Genomic DNA, 24,667 nt, shown 5'->3' on the forward strand with positions numbered 1-24,667 from the left:
GTATTTATTAGTGGTGGGGATTCCAGTGACTCTTTCTCACTGTGACAGAGACTGTCTGTATGAGTGAGTCATTTACTCATTCAGCCGTTCAAAAACTCTAATTCATTCAGGAACATGGCTGGTTACTGTTATTATGAGAGATTCATTGAATCATTTATTCAATCATTTACTAATAAATCAGGAATGAAAGAAGTCTTTATGAATGAGTCAGTGAATTCTTCACTCAGCCGATTCATTCAAATGCACTAATGCTGAATAACATAGGCTACTAGAATACTACTCTTTGTACTGTACCATATCTCTATGGCAGGAATAGTAAAAGTAGAATGCTGCCATTCAAGCATTAAACAAGTCATTATGAGTGATTCAATTAATCATTCACTCAAGCGATTCGCTCCAAAGCAAAGATTCATTCAGGAATGAAACAGCTGCTGTGTGTTGCTTGGAGACGCGCAGCGCAACATTTCGACTGTTGCTTCGCTTGGAACTATTTTCACTGGCGGGACAGAAATACACAAAGTAGGCTATCTGGCGATACTAAAATGTAAGTTACATAGTATTAACTTGTTTGTTTATTGAACTATTGTATAATTATCCCACTCGAAATCGTGCTGTTGTGGGTCTGTGCTCAACAAACGCCGAATTCCGTGTTGGAATTTATTAGGTTTTGTTGAATTGGCGTGATAAGCCTTTTGGTGTTTATTGGGGCTGTGTGAAATGAAACAGACTTTTATGACATAAAGATGAGTTAGAACTGTTGTTTATTTATTTTAATGTACTTTACTGAAATGCTTAACAGATAGACTTTCTTATTACTTTAACTGTTAAAGGGATAGTTCACCCAAAAATGAAAATGTGATGTTTATCTGCTTACCCCCAGAGCATCCAAGATGTAGGTGTCTTTGTTTCTTCAGTAGAACACAAATGATGATTTTTAACTGCAACCGCTGCCATCTGTAGGTGGTATAATGCAAGTCAGCGGGAACTTGGACTATAAGAGTAAATAAAACACGACAGACAAATCCAAATTAAACCCTGCGGCTCGTGATGACACATTGATGTCTTAAGACACAAAACGATCGGTTTGTGTGAGAAACCGAACAGTATTTATATCATTTTTTACCTCTAATACACCACTATGTTCAACTGCACTCATCACTCGATTCGTTTGGTCTGATCGCGCTCTGACAACGGCAGTGATGTCTCGTGCATATACTTCAGTGAGAGCGAGACATCACTGCCGTTGTCAGAGCGCGATCAGACCTCACGAATCGAGTGATGAATGCCGTTGGACATAGTGGTGTATTAGAGGTAAAAAATGATATAAATACTGTTCGGTTTCTCGCACAAACCGACCGTTTCTTGTCTTAGGACATCTATGTGTCGTCACGAGCTGCAGGGTTTAATTTGGACTTGTCTAAGCAAGTTTTATTTACTGTTATTGTAGAAGTTCCCATCCACTAGCATTATTTGACTGACAGACAGCAACGGTTGGAGTTAAAAATCATCATTTGTGTTCTACTGAAGAAACAAAGTCACCTACATCTTGGATGCTCTGGGGGTAAGCAGATAAACATCAAATTTTCATTTTTGGGTGAACTATCCCTTTAAACTAATCAAGAACAAAATAAGAAATATAAATATCATGTGTATATTACATGATACAGATGTTGTATTTTTTGACCAATTTACACCCTTCTGGTGGGATCAGGATAATCCTGTTTTTTGGATCAAAGGTATCCCAATCTTACTAAAAAATTTTGAGCAACACATACTGACGATTTGATCCAGATCAAAACCAAGATTGGATTTTGTGAGCTAATCTGATTTCAGAATCCTTTTTACTTTTGAACAACTGATCAGATTACCTTTGTACAACTGGGCCCTGGTTACACTTCAAACATTGTACAGTTGACCGTTAGATTTTGAGAGCCTTTAAAGAGCCTTTAAACATTCTATTAGCTGGAGAGCATTGCAAAGAGGGCAGGGAAACTGAAACACTTACAATAATAACAGGAATATTAGATTAGCAATACTCCATCGAATAACGTGGACAAAATGTCCATAATGTGGGACAAAACCGCTTTCAAGTGTTTAAACTGAACATTATAAACACCTTCTATAATGCTTCTGAGAGTTCTGTTATATATAATACTTCGATTTCAGCATTTGAAAGGTGAACAGCATACAAATTCTCTTGTCTCCATTCTGCAGCTTCTGCTATATGTGCGAGAAAAAGAGCACAAAACTGCAACCCTGGCAGAGTAACTGAAATGAAAACATATTGCAATTAAAAATGCTTATACACTGATCTGTTAGCATCTCATGTCAGTCAGCATAAGCACAGCTTAAATAAACTTATCATCACATTAAACAGAGTGGTATTTTACTGCAAAAAATTAAGGGCTCTAGCCAATTAGCTTTTTTCCCCCTCTCCTCTGGTTCATTAGGCTTCATTTTTATGCTGTTGAACCCCTTAAGATGGATGGACTTTCACTAACGTCTTTATTTGATTACCAGCCAATGTTTGAATTTGAGTTTTACGTTTTAAAAAATGATGACAAAGAATTGTTTCTAAGGACCTTTGCTCTGTCAGCTCTCGGCTGCTGAGAGGAAAAAGAGGAATTTTCCACAGACTTGGCAATTTGTCTTGTTTCTGCTCATGTGTAACTGGGCTACACTAATCAGCATCATTTATGCAGAAAATGTTTAGGCAACTTGTTCTGTGTTTTGTGTGCGTGCATGTGAAAAATGCTTTATATGAGTCTTTGGTTTTGTTAGTTTAGAAATGTTTCTGTTTTCAATTTCAGTTTAGTTGTTGTTAGTCTTAATGGTGCATAAATAGTATCTGTTTAATTTAATATAAGTTTTAAAATGACTTTTGGCATTTTTGCATTCAAGGTAGGCTATAGTTTTTGTTCGCTTGGGAACAAACGGTAAAATTGCTTCTAGTTTTCATCTTAATGGTTTTTATCATAATAGTTTCCGTTAGCAACAATATAACCTTGGTTTGTGATTTCAGTTTGTCTCTCTGTGTGTTTGTGTATTTGTATATCTGCCTATGAGTGTGTGCGTTTTTGTACTTGCTCTCAGGCCCTGTGGCTCATCTGTTTAATGAGGTCACTCTTTGAGAGGGAGAGAGAGATTCAAGTGTTCACTGTGAAACTAATTTAAAACCAATTCTTGCTTCACCCTGGAATTACAAGGGGATCGAAGGGGTACTGGAGAGCCTCACCACAAGCTTGAGATACAGTATACTCTTGGTTTAATAATGAATCATATAGCTTTCACAAGAGGGAGAGAGAGGAACTGTAAGAGGACAGGAAAGAGGCAGAACAGTACAGCCAGATGCATGGAGGCATTATTCATCTGGCAGATTTTCAGGCCCTTAGGGATGAGCACTGAGGTTCCTTACAGTTTGATATTCCATAATCACCATCTTCAGGTTCACCCACATTCAGTAAGAAATAAAAACGTTTTAATAAACTTAATTAATTAAATGTAGGATAACTTTTCCATGCACTTCATTTAGTTATGCAAGATGAAATGGAACGTAAAAACAATCATACAATTTTATATTGATATATTTATGCAACATATAACAAGTATTACAGAATAGCCAAACTTGAATTTAGTGCAGTACTAAACTAAATAAACTGCTTTACGAATGATGTTCGTCTTCATCATTTTTGCACATCAGGTTAATAAAATGGTCTTTATTTGAATTTGCATGCAATGAAATTAAGTTGTGATGTTCAAAATCTTCAAGAATTGTGCTGAATTAGCATAATATTATTTCACTAAAGTGACCAAGCAGCAAAAATCTGCTTTTTTAATGCTCCTCTGAGACTCCAGTAGAGTGAGACTTTTGCCTAATGAACTAAAATCTACTATATCATATAGAGGGGTCAAAGCATGCAAACCCAGATTCCCCTTGCTCTTTGTAATAAAAGTGCTCATTATAAGTATATGTAGACATAGTCTAACTTATTAAAACTCAAACCCCGGCCCAACGAGACCACTTATTGAAACTAAGCTGAAGCAGTTTTATTAAGAAATATTCAAAACATTTTGGAGAATGTTGGTCTTCAAACAACAATGGACCCCACTGGCCTCAACTGGAGAGAGAAAAAATACTTTTTTGTTTATAAAAATGTCTTTTTTTTGTGTTCTACAGACAAGTTTGAATGGCTAATATTATAAGCAGGATTCCATACAATAGTAAAAAGTGTATAAGATCAATTTAATACAATGTGTCTGTCAAAAGACTTTTAAACGTCTTATAATGTAACAGACTTTATAGTATGTAACGGATCCAACAACAGATATGTAACTGAAGATCCAATTAATCAAATATATTTTAAGTTTAAAAGAGTTCAAGTAATCAGAAATGTATGATAATACTCTTACCACAACCTGAGTGGCATTTCCCTATTAGCTCCTGACATTCTGACATTTGCTGTAGACATTCCCAGATCTTAAGCATCACATATGGATGAGTGTATAAGATTCAAAACTGCTGTGCCAAAGCAAATTGTATTTAAGCAGCAAATAAAGGGATCCTTCAGACATTAATTTATTCAGAAAGACTTGATTTAGCTGAGTAATCTGTCTTTTTGCTTGACAATCCAGGGTGTTGCTTAAGCCAATGCATTATCTGAGAGGAAACATAGAGGACTGAGCTCAGCTAAATGTCAACAACCTGCAGCCATGCAGCTCTGCAGCTTTGCCTTTGTTTGTTCTTTTGTCTTTACCCTCTTTCCATTGCCTATGGTGCTAAACTCTGGGGCAGCAGATTTGGCCTCCGTTCCTTCCTGCTTTCTCTCTGTCTCGCTGTTTCTCTCACACGTACACAAACATTCCTCACCTTACCCCTCTCTTTGTTTCTCTCTCTTTCTCCCTCCCAGAGGAGAGTGGTCCCTCTGTATTTCTGTAGGGAGTGCTGGCAGCATGTTCCGAGCCCCTGAGATGCCAAGCTGGCACTGCCTGCTGTCAGATCCGTCCATGCTGGCTGACCTCGCCCTCACCACCCCAAATGCCTCTGCCAGCCAGCCTGAAGCTGTTGAGTCACTTCCCTTTCTCCTTACCACACACGGGCACCATCTCACTCAAAACAGTGCCGCACTGTCCAAAAGCTACAGTAATGCAGATTTTGCCACCAGTTTTATACTTCCTCACATTTGGACAGTAGTTTAGAGAATGACACAGTTAGTGAAAACCTTCTGATGTCTCCAAGAATACAACTCTGTTCCAAAACCTATAGTGCACTGCCTGTGAAGGTTATTCCTGAAAGTAGGCAGCTTAATTATTCTGTCTACTAAGATACCTTCGTTTTTGGCCAAATTTTACAGCAGCATTGCATGGATAATAAGAATGCAAAGAATGCAATCCTAGAACGCTCAGTAAAAAATATATCGCCAAGCTCGGTGAAACAAATAGTGGACAAAGGCTTGGTGTGCATTGCAGGGGAAATCAGATTTTTTTATTCAAATTTTTAATTTCATGAAATTATTATTATTATTAGCATTTAATTGAAAGAGCAGGTTATATGTGGCCAGGTCACAGACCCTTTGTGAGTGATAATGGGTTGCAACCTCGCCCGTCAGCATGTTGGAACAGGTGTTCTGCAGTGCCTGTTTCATTTTTAAAATCAAGTAGGCTAAGGCTAATGTATTAATAATAAGATTTAATAATAAGTTTTATTTATATAACACCTTTCCACTGCTCAAGGACGCTTTACATTAAAGTTGCACTTGGAAAGAATAACACTAAAGCAATAAACAGAAATGACAATCAATAGCAAAGTGAAAATTAGAATGAAGCACAATGAAAAACAGGACACAGAATGCAAAATAAAACATACAAAAAACAACATAGATGTAGGAAATAACTTGCAACTGATAACAGTCAGAGAACAGATGGGTTTTGATTAGTGATTTAAATTCAGAGATATTATTGACACAGCAGAGTGATTGAGGGAGAGAATTCCATAATTTTGGTGCAGCAACGCTGAATGATCTTCCCCCCATTGAAGCGAGGCGATACCGAGGGATACTGAGAAGGCCAGAATCGGAGGAACGTAATGTGCGAGTTGGAGTGTAAGGGAGGAACAGTTCACAGAGATAATGGGGAGAAAAGTTTTGCAAAGATTTAAAAGTGAGTAGGAGAATGGTATTATCATGGTTCCAGGCATAGATATATAAACATAGATGCCTCATTAGTGGCTGTTTCTATGAGCCGCTATATGTAAGCCGTCCGCCATATTGGAAAGGTCAAAACATCGGTCCGTCAACAGAGCAAGTTGACCTTGCATCTGCAATCACAAGCTATATTTCCATCCACCTATTTTTTTATCCGCATTTTGGGATATCGCATAAAAAATGCTGGATGGAAACGTCACGATGTGCATAAATTTCTAAAAATGCATATGAAAAAACTTATGTGCTCAAATGAGTTGGATCAATTTTTTATGAGATACGAAAACATGCGCATGAACTACAATGGAAACACTTTTACTGAATAAATTCCTCGATATGCTTCAAAAAAGCATACTGTATGTGACTTTGTGTGAACGGTTTTATTTAAAATTTCGGTATTCAACATACTGTAGCAACAACATCTGTTCTTTTTTTTTTTTTCTCGCTATGGTTAAAAAAGTAAAAAGTAATGGACGGAAAAATACATGGACCAAAAACACATGAAATCTGATCTGATCATTTAGGCTGAGAGTCATATTAACAAAAATATGATTGTAATTGAATTTCAAACCACCTATGAAAGTTTTGATCAGCCTTACAGTACAGTCCAAAAGTTTGGAACCACTAAGATTTTTAATATTTTTAAAAGAAGTTTCGTCTGCTCACCAAGGCTACATTTATTTAATTAAAAATACAGTAAAAACAGTAATATTGTGAAATATTATTACAATTTAAAATAACTGTTTTCTATTTGAATATATTTCACAAAGTAATTTATTCCTGTGATGGCAAAGCTGAATTTTCAGCATCATTACTCCAGTCTTCAGTGTCACATGATCCTTCAGAAATCATTCTAATATGCTGATCTGCTGCTCAAGAAACATTTAATGTGTACAATTGTACAAAATATTTGTGTACAATATTTTTTTTCAGCATTATTTGATGAATAGAAAGTTCAAAAGAACAGTGTTTATCTGAAATCTAATCTTTTGTAACATTATAAATGTCTTTACTGCCACTTTTGATTGATTTAATGCATCCTTGCTGAATACAAGTATTCATTTCTTTATTTTCTTTTCAAAAAAATAAAAATAAAAATTCTTACTGACCCCAAACTTTTGAACGGTAGTGTATAATGCTACAGAAGCTTTGTATTTCAGATAAATGCTGTTCTTTTGAACTTTCTATTCATCAAGGAATCCTGAAAAAAAAAGTACACAACTGTTTTCAACATTGAAAATAATCATAAATGTTTATTGAGCAGCAAATCAGCATATTAGAATGATTTCTGAAGGATCATGTGACACTGAAGACTGGAGTAACGATGCTGAAAATTCAGCTTTGCATCACAGGAATAAATTACTTTGTCAAATATATTTAAATAGTACACAGTTATTTTAAATTGTAATAATATTTCACAATATTACTGTTTTTTACTGTATTTTTAATTAAATAAATGTAGCCTTGGTGAGCAGACGAAACTTCTTTTAAAAACATTAAAAATCTTAGTGGTTCCAAACTTTTGGACTGTACTGTATATCCACCTTTTTTTTCCAGCGCAGTTTCCTGTGGATGTGCGAGACTTGTGATTGATTAGCCATATAGTTAAATAACTAGAAGTCTATCAGTAAATGATAAAACTATTTGCACTACAAATCAGTGTGTTTATCATTATAATAAAATATATACAGTGGCAAGAAAAAGTATGTGAACCACTTGCAGAATCTGTGAAAATGAGAATTATTTTAATAAAATAAGAGAGATCATACAAAATGCATGTTTTTTTGTTTAGTACTGTCCTGAGTAAGATATTTTACACAAAAGATGTTTGCATTCACTTCACAAGACAAAACAATAGCTGAATTTATTAAAATAACCCCATTCATAAGTATGTGAACCATTGATTCTCAATACTGTGTGTGGTTACCTGGATGATCCACGAATGTTTTTTTTGTTTTGTGATGTTTGTTCACGAGTCTCTTGTTTATCCTGAGCAGTTAAACTGAGCTCTGTTCTTCAGAAAAATCCTCCAGGTCCTGCAGATTCTTCAGTTTTCAAGCATTTTTGCATATTTGAACCCTTTCCAGCAGTGACTGAATGATTTTGAGATCCATCTTTTCACACTGAAGACAACTGAGGGACTCAAATTCAACTATTAAAAAAGGTTCAAACATTCACTGATGCTCCAGAAGGAAACACGATGCATTAAGAGTCAGGGGGTGAAAACTTTTGAATTCAACTATCAAGGTAAATTGTACTTCATTTTTTTTTCCGGGAAACATGCAAGTATCTTCTGTTGCTTTCGAAGGGCAGTACTAAATGAAAAACAACGATATTTAAACAAAATAAGAAAAATTGTGACATCTTCATCCTGTTCAAAAGTAAGTACAAACATCTTTTATGTAAAATATCTTACTCAGGACAGTACTAAACAAAAATAACATGCATTTTGTATGATCTCTCTTATTTTATTAAAATAATTCACATTTTCACAGATTCTGCAAGTGGTTCACATACTTCTTCTTGCCACTGTAATAATATTATATCAAATACCAGTCTGCAATATCAAGCTGCACAAAGGACTATTATCCTACATTTAAAAAAACTGAAAGCAGCTGAAACTGGAAGTCTTTCACATTCAAGTTAAAAAAAGGCTGTGCCTGCTATTATGTAAAAATAAGTGGATAAATAAAATTACATGTGTTTTATTTCTGTTTGGGTTTGAGTTGGACAGGCAAAATATATAAATGAATGATACCTGAACAAAGTCATATCTGGGTCCAAATATGCCTATATAAAACACGTGAGCTGAGTAGTGTCTAAATTCATATTATTCATAAAACAGGTGAAAAAGTAGGCTGAATGCTTTTTGAGGTTCCATTTTAGTTAGGATGCTGCCAGTTAGTATGTAGTATGTGAGTTTTTGAAGAGAGATAATATGCTGTTTTATCTGTACAGTGTGACTCCAAATATACAACATTGTGATTCAGTGTGGAGATGTCATTTTAAATTCAATCAAGGTTGTTACTAACATTGTTTGCTATCATGTATGCGGGTTTCAATCCTGATTTAGGTTGAGGTTTGTTGATAGACAGCCAAATGACATGTTTTTCCACGGTTTGAGTGAACTCTAGGGAACAATCAAGAAAGATCAGACTGCCTTTCACACTGTCTTTTGGGGGGAAACGCAGAAGCTTCAAAAGCTAAAGAGTATGGAAAAAGAACCTGATGCTAATTATGCTCCAGACACAGACAGTGAAGGGAGAGAAACGTCTGGATCCAAGGAACAGGGGTCAGACATCAAACAACCATAACAACAACAAAAAAAGAACAAGAAAATCTCAGACATTAGAATCAAAGACGCGCGCTAGTGCACGCAATGCTATACAGTCAAGCTAATTTCATCTACGGCTCTGTAGCGACCGCTCACCATCATGTTTTAGAGAGTGGCAGATTTTCAGACCTTTTGATGTTTGTTTATTCACACACATGCTTTGTTCTAGTGTGTTGCTCGTACATGTAGATATTCGTGTGTATTGTAACAACAGGCTGAAGGCCAAGTTTAACGAGCGGCAGATAAACAAATGATCCATTGCAGTCTGGGGAGTATCCAGAGTAAACAAAAGAGACAGATCAGTATTATATCTGTCACTGACAGCTTACGTAAACGCATTGATCCTGTACATTTATATACCGTAATTAAACATTTACTGGATTTTTGCAAAAAAAAAAAAAAAAAAGTGTTTTCTATGATTTTCTAATGGTTTTAAGTTAGATGGCACAGCTACAGCTTTGATTAATACACTCAGGATAGAAATTAATAGAAGACAGCAGTCTTTAATTGTTATTAATATTTTTATTAGCTGTAATGTTAATAACGCATAAGAGAAAGAGGATCTTTGGCAAAGGCTCAGATATGTCACAGTAGCCTCTGAACAGAGGTGTATTTAATGCTCTAATGGTTTTTGAAACAGGATGGTACTGGCTGTTAATGCCACCAACCAGGAGTGTAGGAATCATTTTTGGCATTTTCACATTTAAGTTCCTGTAATGGACTTTTGCCATTTTGCATTAGCCAGACATCAGCAAACCTGTGCATGGGTGTGTTTTTACAACTCTGGGCACTTTTGTGTCTTGGCCAATCAAATCAAAGAAGGCGGGGCTTACTGTTCACAGAAGATGAGTGCGAATTCCAGTGCGATGCTTTTGTTTTAGCATTGAAAAAGTACCTACATGGCGAGTAAGTAGCTAAACATTTAATATTTGACGATGGCTTTATGATTTAAATATTCAGTGACTGACATTAATATCCAGTGATGTAAACTACTCTGCAAACTACTATGAAATTTCACCAAGAAAAGTCATGGTTTCGCCCAATGTTCAAGACATATGTGTAAATATATATATACAGGTGCTGGTCATACAGTATAATTAGAATATCATCAAAAAGAATATCATCATTCATTACACACAGACTGATATATTTCAAATGTTTATTTCTTTTAATTTTGATGATTATAACTGACAACTAAGGAAAATCCCAAATTCAGTATCTCAGAAAAAAAAAAAAAAAAAAAAAAAATATATATATATATATATATATATATATATATATATATATATATATATATATATATATATATATATATATATATATATATATATATATACGGAAGAGGATTAGGGCCAAGCAATAATACAAAATTAAAACCATCTCGAGATTAAAGTTGTTAAATTTCGAGAAAAAACTCGTTAAATTTCGAGAAAAAAGTCGAAATAAAATGTTGAGAATAAACTCATTAAATTATGAGAAAAATGTAGTTAAATTTCGAGAATAAAGTTGAGATAAAATGTTGAGAATAAACTCGTTTAATTACGAGAAAAAAACTTGTTAAATTTCGAGAAAAAAGTCGAGGTAAAATGTTGAGAATAAAGTCATAATATAATGTTTATTTTCAACATTTTATCTTGACTTTTTTCTCGAAATTTAATGACATTTTTCTCATAATTTAACAAATTTGTTCTAGTAATTTAACGACTTTTTTCTCGTAATTTAATGACTTTATTTTCAACATTTTATCTCGACTTTTTTCTCGAAATTTAACGAGTCTTTTTCTCGTAATTTAACGAGTTTATTCTCAACATTTTATCTCGACTTTTTTCTCGAAATTTAACAAGTTTTTTCTCGAAATTTAACAACTTTAATCTCGAGATGGTTTTATTTTTTTATTATTGCTTGGCCCTAATCCTCTTCCGTATATAAATATATATATATATATATATATATATATATATATATATAATGAATTTTTAATCATGTCTTCATTATTTATTTTTGCTACTTTTCAAATGCATTTTATTTATAGATTTTATTATTTTACCTTTGTCCCAGACCCAGATATATCAAAAGTATCACAAAGATGTGAATACATTTTTCAAATTGTACTTAAAGTAAAATAACTGTAAACCATTTTAATATTTATTGAGAGTGAACATGTTTCTTTTATTTTTCAGCTGTGGTTACATTTCCACCACAATCAACAATTTTGCCCCTATATTGTGAGCAAAATATCTTTTATTGTGCATCATTTTCAATCAGGCTTGAATTTTGGTTGTTTTGTTTTGAGTTTGTATTCTAAAAGTACACAGGGCCAAAAACTGAAGAAACACCCACACGCACAATGATTTGCAAAGAGTTTTTCTTATTGGAAAAAGCATCATGGATTGTTTACTGAGCCAACAGCTGTCACAGAGACAGAATGAAAATGCTATGATCATTTGTGAACTATCCTGGGAAGAATCATTGCTAAACTTCAAATTTCAGTTATAATGTAATGGAATAGAAATGCACACTGTGGTCCTGCTCTAGTTGGCAAGTGTGATTAAGCATGCTATACCAACTCATATAGACCAGTTGCTTTTGACTAAATTCTATGAGAGATTTAAATTAGAGCATATATCTACCGATCAATCGTGAATACCAGAGGAATAGATGTGCGTTTTTGCCGAGGAGTTATCGGCTGAATCAGATCCAGAGCTCCTATCTCAAATCAATCTGCAGTTGATGCTCTATTTATAGCTGATCCACCCTTGAGTGTCTTATTATTATGTGCATGTATTTGTCTGGAAATGGCTTTGGTGATTATCGTTACTCATTACCTCCCGAAGCTCCTTCCTTCTGGCCTGAACTTAGCTTTTTCTTGTGAATATTTAATGAGTCACCAAACCTTTATTCTTTAAGACCGGAAAAACCGAAGCCCTACTTAGGAATATAACATAAAGCCACTTGAGGCTAACAGTGTTTTTTGGAGGTCAAGTCAAAAGGCTTTCGATCCAATTTCTCTCATCCACAAGGTAGTACTACATTTAAGTAGCCAGATTAAATTCATGTCTGCTATAACCTCATAACTAAAATGTGTGTGGTCCAACAGATGGACCTGATGTATTCCACTCTCCAACACATTTGTCTTCTGTATGCGAGCAAGAAATCCTGCCATTGTGCGAAACGTGTTGCCATATGTCAGAAAGACACGATTAAGGATCACAGTCTTTTATGAGAAATGTAAACACCCAACCTTCGCTGCGTCAAGACAGCGTGCAGCTTTTGTTCTGCAGCGTTATAGATGGACTCAACATTCCCTGCCTGTTGAACCAAAGCTCATTAACACTTACTGCCATAACCGCGGAGCATATGTCACTAGCCCCATTGTCATACAAATCCAGCTAATTAATCCTAGCAATGAAGCGCTTGCGTACTCCGCGAGCCTGTTGCTGAATGAGGCACATTTATGTGTCCAAACCTGAGAATGATGGTGGGTGCAGTTCCTCAGCCGTTGTTTGTCAGAAAAAGAAACAGTCAGTCTTGACTTCTCATGATGGATGAGGCTTAATAAGAGAATGAAGTAAAATGATGTCAGAGAATAACATATTTCCCCCTAATTATTTTGTGCATTGGTCTGAGCAGTAATTGCAGCGTTTTTTTGGGTCTACGCCGCACTGAGGCACAACTGATGGATGTCACTTGTCAAGTGGGTATGGAAATTCTGTGGGAGTGTGCTGAAATTTCTAATATTTCCTGGGAAGGCAATCTCTTTGTGATGTCGGTATCTATTTAGCCAGTATTTCCTTTGGCTTGTCAAAACTTTAGAGTCAGAGAAAAATATATGACTCACTTGACACATGCAGAAGTACATATATCAGTGACAATGCAACATCAATGACAATGCAACATTTCTAGTGCCTGTAATGAGTAAAGCTTCATTAGTTTATATTATATTATTTTATATTATATTATATTATATTATATTATATTATATTATATTATATATATATATATTATATATATTATATTATATTATATTATATTATATTCCTAGGTAACATTTCATTTTAAGGTGACACAGTCACGTTACTACATGTACTTATTAAATTAATAACAGTAAATTATGCATAATTACAAATAACTAACTCTAAACCAAACCCTAACCGTAATTCTATATTATATTATGTTATATTATATTATAGGGCTGCACGATTTATCGCACGATATGAAAAATTACATTGAACTTAAATGCGATTATCGCTTAAACGCGATTCTTAGTGCGATTTTGTGCGCAAAGGCTGCAATAATTTTTTATGCGCAGCTTGTCAATGAAGTACGGCTACAAATGCTAATCCATCTGAAGCACTGCGAGTTTGAGTCGCTTATAATGTACATTTGAAAAAGCAACACGCGTCAAACATCTTTCCAGACATGAGAAGCATTTATCAACATCTTGTACAACAAAAGACAACATTTAAAGGGTTAGTTCACCCAAAAATGAAAATTCTGTCATTAATTACTCACCCTCATGTCGTTCCACACCCGTAAGACCTTCGTTCATCTTCGGAACACAAATTAAGATATTTTTGATAAAATCCAATGGCTCAGTAAGGCCTGCATCACCACCAATAATGCCCAGAAAGCTACTAAAAACATATTTAAAACAGTTCATGTGACCACAGTGGTTCAAATTCATGAAGCTTCGAAACTTAACGAATCATTTGTTTCGAATCAGTGGTTCAGAGTGTCAAAATCACATGATTTCAGTAAACGAGGCTTCATTATGTTGTGTTTTGAAACTTCAATAGTTCATGTGACTTTGGCAGTTTGATACACGCTCCGAACCACTGATTCGAAATAAAAGATTCATAAGCTTTCGAAGCTTCATGATGCAGTGTTTTGAAATCGCCCATCACTAGATATTGTTGAATAAAGGCATTATTTTGTCATTTTTGGTGCACAAAAAGTATTCTTGTCACTTTATAATATTAAAGTTGAACCACTGTAGTCACATGAACTGTTTTTAGTAGCTTTCTGGGCATTGAAAAAGGAGTGTTATTGCTGGTGATGCAGGCCTTACTGAGCCATCGGATTTTATCAAAAATATCTTAATTTGTGTTCCGAAGATGAACGAAGGTCTTACGGGTGTGGAACGACATGAGGGTGAGCAATAAATGACATAATTTTCATTTTTGGGTGAACTAACCCTTTCATAACATGTTTTTACTCCAAACTCCCTTCATAACAACAGTTGAGCATCCTTCTGTGAAATGCTGTGGCTTCTTACACAGAATAAGGCAGTTATGTGTTTACTAGTCATGTTTAATCAATCAAAGCGTTTAAACCTTCTGTTTATTCAGCTACAGCGATATGATGCGTGTTATCTTCTTCTGCGGCAGGGCATATTTTGAGTTTCTGCGCAAGAGCGCCCTCTGGCTTTCAGATAAAGAAGCATGTAATACTGATCACAGAGCCGTACAGCTCTGACAAGCTGCGCATAAAATAACCGCAGCCTTTGCCAAATCGCATGCGGTTTAATCGAGATAAATCATGCTCCCTTATTATATTATATTATATTATATTATATTATATTATATTAACTAACTGAAGCTTTTCCCATATTATTTTTAACCATTAAAATGGTCACATTTTCCTGACCTGCATAATACATGCTATGTATATAAAATACATTTTTATTCTATAACTGAAGATGCCACAGTACATAAAAGTATTTCTTTGGTTGTGGAAGTAAAAGGGCTTAAAATAAACATGTTTTATTTATAGAGAGGTCTTGAACATTTAATCAACATGATGTCTAACTGTAGATCAGCTCTAGATCTGTCTGTTTTATCACCAAAGTGAGACTCACACATTCAGAGAGACAGAATTATTCTTGAACCAACAGCTGGTATAAGCATCATTTATAAGGAAGATGAGAGAAAAATGGTACATTATATATATATATATGTATATATATATATATATATATATATATATATATATATATATATATATATACCTTTTTTTTTTTCTGACAGCAACTGTGTTTGATTGAACATAGCTGATTAAACCTTGGTAAAATGTTGCTGCTGTCACTGCGTTTTGCTGTAGTATATCTTTTCACAGTGCAAAGATTTGTTGAAGGCAGGGTAAAAAAAAAACACATTTGAAATTCCATCTGTTTATGTGACATAAGGTAGATATACAGACATATTTGAAAATGGTACTTAACCTTTGCCCTCCACAAACAATGACAGCTTACAGACTATAGATTTTAGAAATTTGAACCATGCCATTTTTATATCAACTAACTGCGATCAATCAGACAGATTTTTATGTCTCTCAGCATGTTGTAAAACCAAAATGGTTCCTTAAGAATTTGTCAACACTTCATGACAAGTAGATTTAGATAAGTCTCATGAAACTTGACTACAATGGCACACTTGTAACATTTCTCTCCAGGCAGAGAGGGATTTGATAGATGTGGCTTGGTGATATAGTGCTGTGCATCAGGCACGATTCCCCTGAGAGCAAACCACCTGCTCTCTGCTTGCCAGATTGTGAGAGACATGGGTGTGAAATATGATAATTTTATCTTCAGCAGGCTTGTCAGGAAGAGATCCTCTTTCTTCAGAGCTCGAGCTGAGATAAGTCCAGTAGCTTCTGGCTGACGAACAAGCCTGAGAGAGCTGTTGTGCTGGACTAGTTTGCAGGGAAGCACTAGTTCTCCTGCTCTTCAAGCCTGCTGTAATTGTGTGTCTTAAGGCTTAGTTACAGTGCTGAATGAGTAAATATGAGCTTTAAAGATTTGATTATGGGTGAGTAGATAACATTAGTTTTGAAGCTGATTTTTGTGGTGTCCTGTGGTGAGAGATTGTGCAGCTGCACTCCATTTCAAAGTATTTTAAAAAAACTTTTTTTAATTATTTAATAATTACTATGCATGCAGTTTTGTGACCATTGAGAGAGTACATGCAATATTTGTAATTTATTTTTAGAATTACTTTTAGAATTAAAAGGTTTTTTTATGTTTCTGAAAGAAGTCTTCTCGCTAAGGCTGTGTTTATTTGATCAAAATACAGTAAAAATAGTAATATTGTGAAATATTATTACAATTTAAAATAACTTTAAAATAACTTCAGTGTCACATGATCCTTCAGAAATCATAATAATATGCTGATTTGCTACTCAAGAAACATTTTTTATTATTATCAATGTTGAAAACAGTTGTGATGCTTAATATTTTTGTGGAGACATTACTTTTTTTTCACAATATTACTGTTTTCACTGTATTTTTGAGCATAAGAGACTTCTTTCAAAAACATACACATTTCTGAAGGTAGTGTATGTATTTAATCAAATAAATATAATAAAAAATGCAAAATAAAATGGACAGCTGGGCAAGCTGACATGTAAAGCAACCAATCACAGTTTGTTTTGTTTCTTATTCTATGAGGGGGTTTGGCAACATGCCGGCTTTGTTTCCAGGTGGACTGCTAAAGCCATGACAAAAATTGACAGAAAAGTGAAGTGAGATCAGAAATGCCTCTCAGTCATGGTTTGAAATGGCGTACTTTTGGAGTATGTACGGAATTAAATGAAAAGCTTACTTTTCATAAAGTTGCTTCTGGAGTTATGCAACTTCATGAAAGTGATATTGATAGTAATAGTTCATCTAAATTAACTGGTTTTATTCTAGTCAAAAATATTGTTTAATATTGCTGAACCAACCTAAATACATTCATTTATACCAACAAAATTAATTTTATGGGTTAAATCAACAAAAACAGCTCTTTAAGGTAACAATTACAGGTTACCCCTTTACATTAATTGTTTTTTATGACAGTACAAGGTCAAATAAGCAAATTCATTTAAACACATTATTTGTTTGGTAAAATTACGTCATGCTTACATTTTTTAACTGTAATGCTTTACCTCATAAACTAAGACGTAATGTTTTAATCTTGATGTCCTTGCTTATAACATGCTTAGGCAACAGTTTTCTCGTCTAGACAAAAACACAAAGGCTGCACGTGCCTCATCAGTCAAGGTCTTTGATCTTTTCTTTTGGCTTCCACTTGTCAATCTTCATCTGAACAATGCACCTCCGCGCTCACCCCCACCTCATGTAGGAGTCGCAGATTAGCCTGACGTGGAGGGGAGGCTCTTTGAATTAGACTTTCATAACTCGGTTATTTTAAGACTATCCGCCCCATGCCTCCCCTCCTCTGGTTCCTGTGTGCATCCTGCGGCCCTGGCGAAAAAGTGGAAAATAATGTATTACATCGTAAGATCAGACAGACGTTCCATTCTTCTTGCTCTTATTATTCTAGTGTAACAAATCTCTGTAGAGTAGGAGCCATTTCAGCCATAAAGGATGCGTCTGTGCTCTATTATTATGCAGTGTGTTTTTTTTTTTTTCATTTATGGGGCAATGTTGATTTTGTAAGTAACTAACATTACATTTTGCGCTGTAAGTGTGTAATTGGAGGCCTGCATCACTGCTGAGTGTGAATCATAAAATCAGGTGATAGCGAGGCATCAGCAGAGAAACCAAGTGCTGCAGGGGGATTGTGAGTCATCTGACACTTTTTCTTTTCTTTTTTTTTCACAGTGAGTCCCTGTTGATCTACACTGAGATCTGATATGCTGATATATACTGCCTAACAGAATGACTGACAAGATACTGACTGGTGAGGAATAAGAGTCCATCACAATGTTGGGGAAGTCACTTTGGGACTGTAGCTCTACACATAAAGTAGTCAAGCTATCCTTTTTAAAAAGTAGTTTTAGCTACACTACAAGCTACAAACAAAAAGTAATCTCACTACATAGAATCTATTTAAGAAGACATCTAAATTCATGCACCTGGGGTACACCTTTAATTTTAAAGTGACTTTTACAGCATTCAAGATCAAGATTTTTTTTTTTTCCAATTTATGCATTCACTGGGAATCGAACTCATGACATTAGCATTTCTAGTGCCATGCCCTAATGTGTGAGCTGCAAAAAGGCTGATTCAATAAAAAAAGACCAATGTTTGTTAATAAAGATATCAATCAGGGTGATCAAATGTAAAATATTAAAGGGTTAGTTCACCCAAAAATGAAATTTCTGTCATTAATTACTCACACTCATGTCGTTCCAAACTCGTAAGACCTTCGTTCATCTTCAGAACACAAATTAGGATATTTTTGATGAAATCCGAGGGTTTCTGAACTACACATAAGCAGGTCCAGAAGGATATACCTTTATTTATATATATATATATATATATATATATATATATATATATATATATATATATATATATATATATATATATTAGTCAACATTTGAAGTGGATCAAAACCTTTCATCAAAGTTGTCCTAAAACCTTCTTCTTAGGACAACATTGATGAACTTTTGATGGACTACTGATATATATATATATATATATATATATATATATATATATAATAAAGGTAGACATTGTTAAAATAGTTCAAATGACTACAGTGGTTTAACCTTAATGTTATGAAGTTATGAATGTTATGAATACTGAGCCGGCGTTTGGACGTAAACGCGGAAGTGCTGCACTGTGTTCACTACATCAACTCAATCGTTGAATAAAGTTGTTATTTTTGTTTTGTTTTTTTGCACACAAAAAGTATTCTTGATGCTTCATAACAGTAAGATTGAACCACTGTAGTCACATGGACTATTTTAACGATTTCTACCTTTCTGGACCTCAAATGGTGCAGTGATGTTGCTGCCTATGTGTGGTTCAGAAACCCTCGGATTTCATCAAAAATATCTTAATTTGTTTTCCGAAGATGAATGAAGGTCATACTAGTTTGGGGCGACATGAGGGTGATTGAATAAAAATTTAATAAAAAACTGATGTATTTTTTTGTATTTAACCATATTTATTTAGTTACAAAAAAAAGTAAAGTGCGTCACAGGGAATTTCAGGAACACAAATGAGTAACGATTCAAAAGAATCAGTTCATTAAAACCATTCAGATAAACAACACCTAACGCTAACATTATAGTTGCACACATTTGATTATTTTCTCAAATGGAAGGCTGCTTGTAACTTAATTTTGATTAAAAACAGTGATAACAGATTAGTTAAAGTGCCCCTATTATGCTTTTTTTTTTAATAATTTCCCTTCATACATTGTGTAATATAGCTGTTTGTGAATGTAAAAGGTAAGTTTTGAAGATCAAAGTGCATGACAAATAAAGTTATTGTCTACTAGAAGAAAGAATCGATTCTGAACTGCCGAAACGAGTCATCAGCAATTCCAGTCTCACTTCCATAACATATCTACATAGGTTTGTAACACATTTGCCCAATGCCCGCCTATGGTCTTCATTGGCTGCATGCAAACAGTGTCTACTTTGACCCACCCTCAAACACTGTAGTTGGTTGGTGTTGTCGATCTGCCCTGTTTTCTGCCCTGCAAATGCAAATTCTCTTTGTATACATTTCCAAAGGACGAGGACGTGAAGAGTCAGTGGTTAAAATTCATTTTTACAACATGAATTTGGCAAATGAGGTGACATGCAATGTATATTATGAGAAAATAAGTGTTTTTTTGACTTTGGATGCATGTAAACCTTATTGTAGATCCTCCAAAACAAAATTAGGAACCTTTAAAATTGCATAATAGGGGTATTTTAAGTTTCGCTATTTATAGGCCCTGACCCAACTGGCACATTTGACGCCTGTGAAGTCCATAATGTTGGTAGTAAGATGTCCATTTCTCATTTTTTTTTTTTTTTTGCAGAATGGTGCACATAAGTGTAAATTCGGAGGAGGACAGCAAGGAGCTTTTGAGGAAGAGCCACGATAGATATAGAGCTCCATAAAAACTTGTTTATCATATTTGTATAAGCATAATTTTGCCTTCATTAGTCCCTGCTTAAGTTTACAAAATGCAAAAAAGGAAATGTTTGCGGTATTTTAATTTAAGAGTGGCTCTCATATTCCCATTTACACAAATATTCCTTCCAAACGCTGCAATAATTCACCCTTTGCTGGGGTAAAGTACTGTATGCGTTGTATTTTGTGCTGTTTGACACTCTCACAGGTTATAATCTTCCTCAATATCTCAAACGGAGAGAGAGCAGTATTAGCTTCAGCTCAAGATCCAATCAGACAGACCATTTCCCTTAATCCCTGCTGAGATAACTATCCAAACAGAGGACACTGAATCAGTCTGTGACCTTTGTGTGGGAGTAAAAGTGTTCCACCGTTCCTCGCATGCACTGTGGCAGAAAACATGCCGCTCTCTGTTTTTTTTTACCCTGTACCTCAGATATAAATGTGTGTTTGTGTTGGCGGAGAGGATAGAGGGGGTATTATGTGGTGACTGCCCGTCGAGTGTGCCAGTTTCGTATTTAAGACAATGATGTGAGCGCAGGCAGCTCTGCGGGGGGGCACTGCAGGCCAGCCGCGTCGCATATGCTACAGTGCTGCCAGGACGCTGGCAGAAGTGTATTTTTGGGCACGTCTCAACAGGATGGTGCATAGTCAGGGGCTGGAAAACGCTTCAAAGGCAGAAAATAGCCCCTCTCGCGTCGGAAATTGGTGTGATTTCACTCTCAGAGTTTGAACTCTTTAGGGGGGTGTTGAGTGCAGTAAATATTTAGTAACAATCACATGCCCAAAATACAAAAAAAGGAAAATGCGGCTCTTAAAGACACAGGCTGTATAAGGCACACTGCAATGCATTCGTTCTAATTATCCTCGCCGTTTGAGTGTATTCTGGGTGTCTAATGCAGGTTGCTTATCAAAACGTCTGTTCTCATGAGGGTTAAACCGCTCTCATAATAATTCAATGATGAAAATGTGACTAAAGTACTGTTGCAATGTTAAAGGGTTAGTTCACCCACAAATGAAAATTCTGTCATTAATTACTCACCCTCTTGTCGTTCCACACTCGTAAGACATTCGTTCATCTTTGGAACACAAATTAGGATATCTTTGATGCAATCCGAGAGGTATATGACTTGTCCATAAACAGCAATATAATCACCACTTTCAAGGTCCAGAAAGGTACTAAAGACATTGTTAAAACCTCAATTTCAACCTTATTTTTATGAAGCAACGAGAATACTTTTTGCACGCAAAAATAAAAGTAATGACTTCTGCTGAAACTTCACAGACACATTCAGGGGACACCTTAGACTTATATTACATCTTGTAAAAACTGGTTCTAGGGCACCTTTAAGTAGTTGACGCAGTAAGCACAGTGAAGGCTTCCTTGTTTACGTCTGAATGCTGGCTCAGTATTGGCCAAAGCTGATCACGTGAGCAGCACAACGCATGCATGTGATGCTGACGCAGGAGCCGGCCAATACTGAGTCGGCAAGAATGACACAGAAGAGAAGATATTGTTGAAAAATACAAAAAGTATTCTCGCTGATTCATACATTTACGGTTGAACAACTGCAGTCATGTCGACTCTTTTAACGATGTCTTTAGTACCTTTCTGGACCTTGAAAGTGAAGGTTATATTGCTGTCTATGACGAGTCATATACCTCTCGGATTTCATCAAAAATGTCTTAATTTGTGTTCCGAAGATGAACAAATGTCTTACGGGTGTGGAATGGCATGAGGGTGAGTAATTAATGACAGAATTTTCATTTTTGGGTAAACTAACCCTTTAATATGAAGCACATCATCAATATTTTGCAATTACTTCTTAAAGCGATAGTTCACCCCAACATGAAAATTGTCATCATTTACTCATTTACCCTCATGTTGTCACAGATCCCTTGTTCCCCGGACTCCATTTCCCATAATCCTCCTGTTTCCACACCTGCACTCACTTCCCTCGTCTTCTCCTCATCATCACGGATCACCTTCACCTGGACCTGATCATCAGCACTCCCTATATATATGGACTCACTCCCTTCACTCCTTGTCTGTTCTTTATGTTGCTATGTGTTTTGAATGTTGTCTCTCTCCGTTGTACTAATAAATACCCATTGTACTAATAAATACCCATTGTTTGTGGAAGTCCGTGAACGCCTCTTCTCTACAACACCAGAACGTTACAGAAGAACAGACCTTTAAACTGCTGGATTTCCACAAAAAGAATGGATGCATTCTTCAGCTCCCAGGCTCCAGCTTCTCCCATGCCTTCCACTTCCATGACGGCCGCAGATCGTCTCATCGGGCTCCTGCAGGTTGGTCGTTCACTGGAGAGGTATGTGGAGGAGTTCGTTGAGCTCGCCTTTTTGACTAACTGGCCAGACGCTTATTTGATCGCCCTGTTTCTGGACGGGCTGGATGACAACACTATCCGTTTTGATGAACCTGACTATCGTTTTTCCTTAAACGAAACTATCAATTTAATTTTGTGTTTAAATGACTCCAAATTCCTTGTCGAAGAGGTTCAGGATAAGTATTTGTCTCGTCCAGTCCCTCCAGAAACACGGTTGGCCAGGCCAGTTAGTCAGCCTCCGTCTTCCTCCGCATACCCCTCCAGTGAACACCTTATCTGTTCTACGCTGGACCCACACTCCTCCGCTGGGTCCAGAAAGCGGAGGAGGAGGAAGAAAGCAGCCCTAGCCTGTCACGAACCTGCCGCTCTAGCCCACTCCGTGTATGCTTCAGCCTCACACGAGCCGCCAAGTGATGCGGCTTGGCTGATTGACTTTTGGACCGAGCCAATTTCTCCAGCCGCCGCCGAGCCCTTAGCTCCAGCCACGCCGAGCCAGCCGCTCCAGCTGCCGCTGAGCCAGCCGCTCCAGCCTGTCACGAGCCCGCTCCAGCTACAAACTTTGAACTTTTTGTCTCCCCGCTGGTCTCCAGCCCTAAAACTGTGTTCCCTCCCTGCCTCCCTCTCCCACCTCCTCCTATTTGTCTCCACACTTCACCTCCACCTCAAGCCCCTTCGTCCAGAACTCCACCTCTAGCCCCTTCGTCCAGAACTCCACCTCGGTCCTCTGTTCCATTACCTCCACCTTGGCTCCAACCTCCCTCGTCTCCACCATGGCCCATCAGTCCACCAGTTTCACCAGTCTCCATCCTTCCTCCGGTCGAACATTGGTCATTCATCAGCCTGCCCTCACCTCAGGACTTCACTCCTCCGTATTCAATGCGTCCCTCTGTCCCTCTGTTCTGTTGGCTTCTTCACTCCCTCCTGTCCTCCTTTTGTTGTCTGTCGTCCTGCTTCCACTGCGGCCTTCTGGAGCCCCGCCTACACCTCGGTCGGCGGAGCCGCCGGTGTCGCCATGGTCCGCCGGACCTTCCGCGTTGCCTGGACTCTATGGCTTCTCGGCAGCCCACGGCACCTGACCCGCCATGGCAGCCCACGGCACCTGACCCGCCATGGCAGCCCACGGCACCTGACCCGCCATGGCAGCCCACGGCACCTGACCCGCCATGGCAGCCCACGGCACCTGACCCGCCATGGCAGCCCACGGCACCTGACCCGCCATGGCAACCCACGGCACCTGACCCGCCATGGGAGCCCTCGGCCCCTGACCCGCCATGGGAGCCCTCGGCCCCTGACCCACCATGGCTCATGGATACGCCCTGGAGACCTCAGTTCCAGTCCGCTCCTCTCCCTGCACCTGCATGAGGTCTCCAGGGCGCCCACCCCCCCGGTTGTTCTGTCTACGGCGCGAGGACGCGCCTACCGGGAGGGGGGGGTAATGTCACAGATCCCTTGTTCCCCGGACTCCATTTCCCATAATCCTCCTGTTTCCACACCTGCACTCACTTCCCTCGTCTTCTCCTCATCATCACGGATCACCTTCACCTGGACCTGATCATCAGCACTCCCTATATATATGGACTCACTCCCTTCACTCCTTGTCTGTTCTTTATGTTGCTATGTGTTTTGGATGTTGTCTCTCTCCGTTGTACTAATAAATACCCATTGTTTGTGGAAGTCCGTGAACGCCTCTTCTCTACAACACCAGAACGTTACACATGTCAATGTTTCCACTGTTTTTGCCCATACAATGGAAGTCAATGGGGTGCAAAACAACATTGTCATTTTATAAGACATTTGTCAAGATCTCTTATTTTATGTTCCAAGAAAGAAAGTCATACAGGTTTGTAACGATGTGATTCCCTTTAAGAAGTGATTGCAAAATATTTACATTTTTGGGTGAACTATCGCTTTAAGAGTTGCTGTAACA

General features: G+C 37.0%; 1 protein-coding gene across 4 annotated transcripts in view; it reads left to right on the plus strand.

Annotated features, from left to right (window-relative positions):
• Positions 1 to 431: 431 nt before the first annotated feature.
• LOC125244035 overlaps positions 432 to 24,667 on the plus strand; it is a 53,607-nt gene continuing 29,371 nt past the window's right edge. The window contains exons 1-4 of one of the 4 annotated variants that reach the window (XR_007179210.1): positions 432 to 544; positions 4,908 to 5,061; positions 18,134 to 18,212; positions 20,295 to 21,377. Coding sequence is in view for 2 of the 4 variants with exons in the window: in XM_048153951.1 (XP_048009908.1) it covers positions 22,613 to 23,434 (822 nt within the window). In the remaining 2 variants the exon portion in view is untranslated. Of the gene's footprint in view, positions 545 to 4,907; positions 5,062 to 18,133; positions 18,213 to 20,294; positions 21,378 to 22,283; positions 23,863 to 24,667 lie in introns of those variants that run through there. The other 3 variants (XM_048153951.1, XR_007179211.1, XM_048153952.1) reach the window with 3 other exon arrangements.

Source organism: Megalobrama amblycephala, linkage group LG13 (assembly GCF_018812025.1).
Source record: "Megalobrama amblycephala isolate DHTTF-2021 linkage group LG13, ASM1881202v1, whole genome shotgun sequence".
In the NCBI taxonomy this organism is placed as follows: domain Eukaryota; kingdom Metazoa; phylum Chordata; class Actinopteri; order Cypriniformes; family Xenocyprididae; genus Megalobrama; species Megalobrama amblycephala.